This window comes from Podarcis raffonei, chromosome 10 (genome assembly GCF_027172205.1).
Source record: "Podarcis raffonei isolate rPodRaf1 chromosome 10, rPodRaf1.pri, whole genome shotgun sequence".
In the NCBI taxonomy this organism is placed as follows: Eukaryota; Metazoa; Chordata; class Lepidosauria; order Squamata; family Lacertidae; genus Podarcis; species Podarcis raffonei.
This window is the reverse complement of record NC_070611.1, coordinates 39592013-39601429: the sequence shown is the minus strand read 5'-3', so window position 1 is coordinate 39601429 and position 9417 is coordinate 39592013. Positions and strand designations below refer to the sequence as shown.

General features: G+C 48.2%; 1 protein-coding gene across 1 annotated transcript; it reads left to right on the top strand.

Annotated features, from left to right (window-relative positions):
* Positions 1-1443: 1443 nt before the first annotated feature.
* Positions 1444-7856, top strand: DUSP6 (dual specificity phosphatase 6). The gene is made up of 3 exons (XM_053405291.1): positions 1444-2035; positions 3767-4204; positions 6325-7856. The coding sequence occupies exons 1-3, from the start codon at positions 1624-1626 to the stop codon at positions 6630-6632; spliced, it is 1158 nt and encodes a 385-aa protein (XP_053261266.1). The 5' UTR covers positions 1444-1623; the 3' UTR covers positions 6633-7856.
* The last annotated feature ends 1561 nt before the right edge of the window (positions 7857-9417 follow it).

The window sequence follows — 9417 nt, the reverse complement described above, 5'->3', positions numbered from 1 at the left end:
AATAGCAAGAAAAGCGCCCGGGCCGAAGGGGGAGGAAGAGCCGCTCTCCCGGCCTGGATTTCAGGCTGTGGGAACAATGGGCCACAATTACCGAGCGCCAGCAGCCACCCTTGCAAATGCCAAGCGGCTCTGTCCGCTCCGCTACCCATTAACTCCGGCCCACGCTCCGCTCTAATGAAAAGCCGGCTCCTTCTTCCACAATTAACTCGGCTTGCCCGGAGGGGAGAATAAAACCTCAGGCTCTCGCAGCAAGCCGGCGGCGCGCTTTCTCGTAGCTGACTTTTTGAGGTCACTCACTGGCACTGGCGCGATCGGGCTCCCCCCCCCCGCTTCCTTTTCTCAATTCCAGTCTCCTGACTTGGAGGACTTGTGTGCCCGCATGTATTATGGTTACTATCAGCGCACGTGTTTGTAGAGAGCGGAAAATAAAGCGTGCACGCGTCGGTCAGTCATTATTCCCGTTTCGCCCACGGGAAAAAAAATCCAAGGGAAGGGACGGGGGGGTCCCCTAATGCTTGCAAAAGGCACCCCCTCCTCTTGCATCTTATCAGCCCTGCAAAAGCAACGCGAGGTGTCCCAAAAGTTCCCTCGCTTCGCTGCGAAGAGAGCCCGAAGGAGGAAAAGCGCGGCTGCGAAGTGCCCTTAACGAGCGCGCTTGTGCAGCGAAAACACCGAAGAGGAGAGGCTGCCTTTTGTTCCTCCTCTAATTGGACCATTTGTTGTGTAATCGCTGGGCTGCTCTGCGTGAGCTGCAACAGAAGGAAACTCGAGCCGCAGACGCGCAGCTCTAGCGGCTGTGTGTCTTCCCCTCTTAGCTCTCCACCTCCTCCTCCTCCCTCTCTTCTCCCCCCGCGCCTTCCTTTCCCTCCTTCCTCCCGCTGAGCTGCTGTTGCTGCTTGTTTGCACTCGGCTTATCCGGAGCGGAAATTCCTTTCCGTTTTTGTGAATGACAAACTCATTAACAATTCATCAACACAACCTGTTCCAGCCGGCCCGTCTCCACGGAAACAGCCCCTTCCGCGAGCGCTGATTGGCCAGTCGAGAGAATGTATCCATTGAGACGTTCCATGTTTGTATCCATTGAGGAACTGCCTGGCGCGGGGTGGAAGGGGCGAAGCGAGGAGGAGAGCAGCGGCAGCAGCAGCAGCAGCAGAGCGTGCAGGGCTGATTAAAAGGGACATTGATCGCATCTCGAGGACTTAGGAAGAAAGAGGAGGAGAAGGGGGGCCGTGAAGCAAGATGTGAGAAGCAGGCAAAGCAATAACACCGGTAGCGAGAGTAGGGTCTGTCTCTTCTCTCTAACTAGTTATTTAAATGCATTTCCTTTTGCTGCACGGAAGAAAGGCATCTGAGCACATTTAACTGGATTTTTATTCGGGAGAAGCAAAAAAGCAGAGGCGGTTAGGGAGGTTCATTCGAGGATTCATTGACAAAAAGAAGAGGAAGGGGGTTCCTGCTCCGTCCCTTCTCCACTGTTAACGGAGGCCGGGAGCTCGCCCGAGGAGTTCCCGAGTTGCGGCTGCCTTCGCCCCGGCTGCACCCGTGCCCTCTGCCCCGGTGGTCCGCGTGGCCCTTTGGAGAGGGGCGTTTTCCACAGCCCCCCGCCGCCACCCGCCTTCCCCGATGCTAGATACGCTCCGACCCGCCGCTCCTCCTTTCGTGGTGTCGGACATGGCGCTGTGCAAGACGGTGGCGTGGCTGAACGAGCAGCTGGAGCTGGGCACCGAGCGCCTGCTGCTGATGGACTGCCGCCCGCAGGAGCTGTACGAGTCGTCGCACATCGAGTCGGCCATCAGCGTGGCGCTGCCGGGCATCATGCTGCGGCGCCTGCAGAAGGGCAACCTGCCCCTGCGCGCCCTCTTCGCCAGCGGCGAGGAGGAGCGCGAGAAGTTCGCCCGCCGCTGCGGCACCGACACCGTCGTCCTCTACGACGAGAGCAGCAGCGACTGGAACGAGAACACGGCCGGGGACTCCGTCCTGGGGCTGCTCCTCAAGCGCCTCAAAGACGACGGCTGCAAGGCCTTCTTCCTGGAAGGTGAGGGGTTAAGCCGAGCGGGAGCGGGTTCCCCGGAATCCAGTCCTGCCTTCCTTCCTTCCTGCCCCCCTTCCTCCATCCCCGGCCCCCCGGCGCCTTCGGAACCGCCCCCATCCCCTCCAGCCGCCAGGGGAGTGTCTAGACGCCAGCCCCCTGCGTCTGGGCGCAAGACATCCTCGCCCCCTATTGTACGCAGCGGAGCGTTGCCAGATGGCCCCTGATTGGGGGAGAAGGAAGGAAGGAGAAAGAAATCCCAGAGGAGGAAAAAACCCCCACCCCCATGCTGGGCAAATCTCACTGCTTTTAAAACGTGCCAGGGAAAGCCATAGGGCCACACACAAACCCCTTTGCCTAAGTTGTTTAACATGGGGCAATATATCCGAGGGACAAACATTGAAAATCCCAACTCCTGAAGGCTGTTAGATCTTTTTCCTATCAAAAAAAACTCGTTTGAAAGAGCGACTCGGGTTTGCGGGGGTGGGTTAGCAGAAGGAACTGGGTCCATCTCTCGGGAGATGCTTAGCACCTGAATTGAGTTCACAATCCTTTCAGACCAATATTCACTCATGCACAGTTCGTTCGCACACCATTTCCATTCCCGCCTGCCCCCCTCCCAGCTCAGCCGAGCCTTTTCGTTTTAAATCCTTGCTGATCTATCGCAAAGTCACTCCGAAATCTGCCGGCGGCTCTAAACCTTCTGCTTGCTCCTCCTCCCTCCAGGCAAACTAGGCAAAACCCCGGGGATGAGTCTGGCGTTACTAGGTCAAAGTGTTACGTATAGGGAGACTAGGGGTGATACGGTGGTGCAGTAAAAGGGCCTGGTTTATATTGTCTGGACTTAAAAGGCAGCCGCTTCAAAGGAGATATGCCCTGAAGGGATGGTTTTGATAACCCGATTGCTTCCTCCCTCCTCTTCTTTGGAAGAGCAAAGGCTCTTGCAAAATCTTTGGATAGGAAGTGGAGTGGGGGAAGAGCTATAACCCCTTCTGTGCTGTCCTCTTCAGTTTAGGGCTGTTCACTGGTTCCTCCTTATAGCTCCTTTCTTTTATGATGGGTGGGGTATGCATTTTACACCGATTAGGCAAAAAAAGCTTTAAAAGTCATTACAGAAATGCTGGCAACTTCCTGCCCTTTAACATTACTCTGAAATTTGTCGTCTGAATCTGGGCTGCTTCACTTTGCCTAATGTTCCTTCCGGTGCAAGTAAAAGGATCCAGTGTATTTATTGGTGGGCAACAGAATTCTGCTTTCCATGGCGGAATAAGCGATGGCTCCCTTGCATTTTGCAGCATCTCCATTCTGTCATTCTCAGGACTGTCCATTCATTTCCTAATCCCCCTTCCTCTACTGAACTCCACAGGAGCAGCATCTGCCACTAATATTTTTTTAATCCTTAATCTGACAGCCCGTGATACAGGGGAATCCCCTTCTCTTTTTTTTAACCTCCCTAGCTCCCAGTTTTATTTCTAATGGTCTGAAACAGAGGAAGCTGCCTTCTGATGTGCAGGGCCATTGGTCAGGGCTGCCTGCACTGTCTGGCTTCAAGCAAAAGTCAATTGAACCAGTTACACCACTACAGAGCTATGTCTCTTCTCAAACTGTATGTTGTTGTGTGGCTTTCTGCTTCTGCATCTTACAGCTATAGAACTGACCCCGGTGGTAGTGGTCCGGAAAGCCTCAATGTGATCTCTCATCCAAATTATTTCCTTTCTTTTTTCCTTTTCTTCCCAGGTGGTTTCAGCAAGTTCCAGGCAGAGTATGCCCTGCATTGCGAAACTAACTTGGACAGTTCATGTAGCAGCAGTTCTCCCCCTCTGCCAGTCCTGGGCTTGGGTGGCCTCCGAATCAGCTCCGACTCCTCTTCAGACATTGAATCTGACATTGACCGAGACCCTAACAGTGCCACCGACTCTGACGGCAGCCCCTTGTCCAATAACCAGCCTTCTTTCCCGGTAGAGATCTTGCCCTACCTCTACCTGGGCTGTGCCAAGGATTCCACCAACTTGGACGTTCTAGAAGAGTTTGGCATTAAATACATCTTGAATGTCACCCCCAACCTGCCTAATCTCTTTGAGAATGCTGGCGAGTTTAAATACAAGCAGATCCCCATCTCTGACCACTGGAGCCAAAACTTGTCTCAGTTTTTCCCTGAGGCCATCTCTTTTATAGGTGAGATTTAGTTTATAATAATTGCAAAGTGAGTGTTGGGTGTGTCTTGTGGTAGCATAATTATGCCTGCAATCCTCAATGCACCTGCCTGGGAGTCATCCCTGTTAAATTCAGTGGGACTTGCCTTTGAGTAGAACTCTACAGAATTATGCTGCAAATTATTAGCAGTATGGCTTGTTTAGTATTTATTTATTTTAATGTAATTTTCAGCCTTCGGGGATCCAAGAAATAGAAAGCTACTTCTGCCAGGGTTTAGCTATTGTTAAAGCTTGTAAGAAGAAGTTGATCTTTTAGATACCTGTATTTTAAAGAAATAATTTCCATGCCAGCATATTTGAATTTTGTCCAGGAAAACTGTATTTTAAAAGAAAGCAAGTAATTTTTAAAAACACAATATATAGAGAGATTCGTTCCCTTTTTTATTTAATTCTGCCTGTCCTGATTCCTCAATTCCTTAGGCTTGTATGCTCCCTCAAACAGTGCAATCCTATGTACATCTACTCAGAAGTATACCCCCTAGAGCCTCCAAGCTTTCATTTCTGTACCTACTCATGTGGAAGCATGCCCTATTGAATTTAATCTAGAGTGTTCCATAAAAACCACTGTTTTCTCAGAAGCAGGTATTGCCCTAAAATATATGAGAAGTGCTGATGAGTACATTTAGACTCCTTCCCCTTCTCTTTGTGAATTAGTTCAGTTATGCTCCCCACCCCCTCTTTGGGGAGGGTCATTGTGTTATCTGCCAGTGAATACTGTGCTGTAATCTGATTGAGTGATACTGGTAATAGAGCAGAATGTAGGTAATCTGAGCCCAGCAAGAAGAAACTGTAGGCTGGAAGCCACAAAGAAACTAATCTCCAGGCATTATAATGCATTTCCTATTACAAAGGAACCCATTTTCTGGCAATGTTGACATCCTGTTTCTCCTAATGGGCTGTCCCCTGTGACTTCTCTCTTCCTTTTAAAACAGCTGAATACCTCCATTGTTCAGCTGCACTGCACAACAGTTGGAGAATAATTTAATAGACCTTTGCAATCTGCTTGTCTCCATTAAAAAAAAAAAGGTGGCATTGTAAGGTTTCCCTATTTATATGCTAGGGCGAATGTACACCAAATTATTTTTGTGACCTATTAGTATTAGAACTTATGAAGTATTATTTAGTATTAGTCACTTACCTGAGGTCTCCAAGCAATTTGCATTTAACAACGTCAACACAAACACATTATGCCGTAAAAGAGAACAGAAAAGTCACATAAAACACTTCACATTTCTATAGTTCAAAACAAGCCCTTCCAATGTTGATGGAATCTTCTAAAACCACAGATCATCAACCACATACCCACCATAAACTGCTTCTGTGACTGACACTATGTTGTTGTTTATTGCTGCTCATGTTACAACACATAGGCAGGAAGGTGTGTGTGTGGGAGAATCACATCTGCTTTTTTCTGCCTCTGACCCCCAACTGCAGAATAACATGGTTGGAATATGGTCAGAACCAGCCTATAACCAAACTGCGTGGTCAGCGGATTTGCACACTGCAGTTCCTCTTGTAGTCTACTTCAGATTACAGGTGTAGGTTTACCCTCTGGAATATTCCCTAGTAAACCAAAAATATTCCCTTTTGCACGTCAAATTAGGCTGGAACCATTTATGCTGCTCCTAGCTGAGCCTCCGGTGTCCAGGGAGTATTTTTTAGTTCTTGAGCATCCAAACAGTCGGTCTCACCCTGTAGGCTGCCTGGTACAGTTCAACAAAGGCTGTACCACAGAATTCTGCTGAAGGTGTAACTTGCTTTCGTGCTGTTCCTGGTGCATTCAAAGCTGGCATCGGTTCAAGGCCTGAGTTCAGAAGACCTCTGCCTAGAACTCTTGCGTTTTGACTTTGGCCCAGTCAAAATAGAAATAGGTCTGTTATTGGGAGGGCAAATAAAGCAAGGCTTTGAAAACGCTATGCAAAGCGAGTCTGGAGGATGGGAGTAGGAAGGAAGGCGATGCAAATTCTATGAGGAGCTCACAAAGCTCTCTGTCATGTATGGTCTGGTCTAGTGGCGTGACCTTTAGGCTGGGAGAAGAAGAGAGATCTCACGGTCCTTGTCTTTGTCTTGTTTCCTCCACAGATGAAGCTCGTGGGAAGAACTGTGGCGTGCTTGTGCATTGCCTGGCAGGGATCAGCCGCTCTGTCACCGTGACGGTCGCCTACCTGATGCAGAAGCTCAACTTGTCCATGAACGACGCCTACGACATTGTCAAGATGAAGAAATCCAACATCTCCCCCAACTTCAACTTCATGGGCCAGCTGTTGGACTTTGAGAGGACTCTGGGGCTCAACTGCCCCTGTGACAACCGCGTCCCCAGCCAGCAGCTGTATTTCACCACCCCTTCCAACCAAAACGTCTTCCAGGTGGACTCCCTGCAGTCCACGTGAGCACCAGCCACGTCCCAGCTCTTCCAGCCTTGGGTTGTGTGATCATTCCTCCACGATGCTTCTCTTTGACGGCAGCAAAGGAATCCAGCTCTCTTTTGTGGATGCTGCTCTTGAGCAGTAGCCGGCCTGTGTGCTTAAAAATAAAAAGGTTAACAAAGTTTGGAATCTGCTATTGCAAAGGGAGGGAACCAGCCGAGTTCTCCCGGGGGGAAACAACCACCATAAACTCTTCAGACCTTGCCTCTAGGTAGGCCACGCATTTTTGCTCGATGCACAAACCGCCACCTATACAGTGACTTGGAACTGAGGACTTCCAAACACAGATAGGGGGGAGGAAGAATGGACACTATGAGCACATGTAAGACTGGGGAAAATGTATTCAATGCATTTGTAATATATTGTGTTGTCTTCAGTGAAGACTAATTGTGTGTCCCCTCCCGCCCCCCAATTTTGATTTAGAGGAGCCAAAGAGAGGTTTAAGCTCAAATGTGTTTGGAATTTTTGTTTGCCAAGAGCTTTGTAATGCTTGGCTTGGTTGATGTTAAAAAGTTTTAAATCCTGAATCGATAAGCAACATCAGTAAAATGATAGGTACCAGAGGTCAACTCAAGGGGCGTTCTTTCTCTCTCCATTCTTCCTTTTGTATGCAAAGGATACATTTTTGCAGCATGCTTGATTTTACTGTTGAAATGAGGCAAACTTGCTTCCTTGTTTAGGGAATCTCTGTCTATGCTTTGGGGTTTGTTTACTCGCATTTTGTGAATGGATAAAGTATCTTTTGTGGTGATTATATATATATATATAATTTTCTTTTGCAGGGGTGTGCCATCAACATAGGGTCTCATTATGACTTAATTTGGCCTTACCTTTTGTAAATAGCCTAGTTTGCATTTTTCTTTTGGAAGAGAGTTACATTTTCAGAACAGAAGATTCTTTTTTCTGTAAATTATCAAATTAAAAACAAAACAATTTTGTGCTAAGCAGTGCATTACCTCTGTACAAACTCTTCAGGGAGCTTCACCTCAAATGCAATATCTTGCATTTATTTTTGTATAAAACTGGAAGTGTGTGTGGGTGTGAGCATGTGTACCTGTGTAATATGCAAGAAGGTCTTGCACACAATTGTCCATAAGGGAGTGTCTCTGATTTGCCAGTGTAAAAGTTGGGATTTTATTCTAAGAATGTTGAGATCATAAATTATTAATAAATAACTATTTTTGGCTATTTGAGAATTGAGACTGATTTGTTTCTTGGTAAGAGTTGCCATCGTTCAGCACTTTGGCGTTTGCAGAAGAGTGGTGCAGCTAGCTGACTTTTTTACCTTCAAAAGTGGAGATGATCAGTGCACTCAAGCAAACTTCTCTACGTGTGGAACTTGCCGGATCAGAAACTGGAAGCACATGTCTGAATGTGGGTCATTTATTTGCACTGCATTGCTTTCAATGGGATGTGCTTTCAGAAACACAGGCAGAGTAGGAATCCACATCCATTTTCACTGGGGGAGGGGTCAGCAGTGGAGCATATGCCTGAGCTGCCCAGGGTGGGCACGCTCCCACTCGCCTGCCATTTTGCCACACACCCCTCAGTCATGACACCTGTGGCAGACTGCACCCACCACACCCCCTTTCCAACACCTCTGGGAGGGGTGTACATGCAGATAAACATGCTATTGAAGGCAAAGCAATGTAAACCATCTCTTTTTAATAAAAAAACCACTCCATTTGGATGTATGTCTGAATTTCACCCATAGTTTCTGTTGCCATGAATGTTTCACCCTTTCTGGACTGTGATGTGTATTTGAAAGTACAATCACCTTGTTGGCAATTTTCAAGGTGTTTAGAACAGGTGCAACAAGGCTGTGAGGGACAGGTAAGTGCCAGAAGATCTTTGGTGGCTTGCTCACAAATGCAAATCATCCTTTGAAGCTAGCCTTTCTTGTGACAAAGGTGCACTTATGAACTAGGCTCAAGTTAAGTGAAGAAAACGCTGAATTATTTTTCTTCTATCTCCTTTTTTCCTTATAAAGGTAAAGGTACCCCTGCCCGCACGGGCCAGTCTTGACAGACTCTAGGGTTGTGCGCTCATCTCACTCTAAAGGCCGGGAGCCAGCGCTGTCCGCAAACACTTCCGGGTCACGTGGCCAGCGTGACGAAGCTGCTCCGGCGAACCAGCACCAGAGCAGCACACAGAAACATCATTTACCTTCCTGCCGGAGCGGTACCTATTTATCTACTTGCACTTTGATGTGCTTTCGAACTGCTAGGTGGGCAGGAGCTGGGACCGAAAGACGGGAGCTCACCCCGGCGTGGGGATTCGAACCGCCGACCATGCGATCGGCAAGTCCTAGGCGCTGAGGTTTTACCCACAGCGCCACCCACGTCCCTCAGCGCCACCCGCGTCCCTTTTTTCCTTAGTCTTCAATAAAGCTGTTCATCTTCCCCTAACCATATGCTTGTACCCGATATACAGATTGTTTTAGCTGGTCTGCATTTTGTTTCTAGAGCTTCTTCCTTCTTCCTTAGTGGGCTTAGAAAAAGGATTCCATGACTTTTAAACACATGCCCTCATCTTCAAATCTTATCTCACTCCTTTTGTTGCATTTCTTTCAGACATGGAGAAGGGGAGGTGAGCTCTACTGCAAAGGCACTCTCTTCACTTCCCATATAAAGAGTATGCTGCTGATTCCTCTGACAGTGAAAATCGATGCAGGATTTCCTAATGTGTAGAGAGAATTTATTGTCTGGGGCATCCTCCACAAGATCTCAGTTACATTTTTTTGAAGACA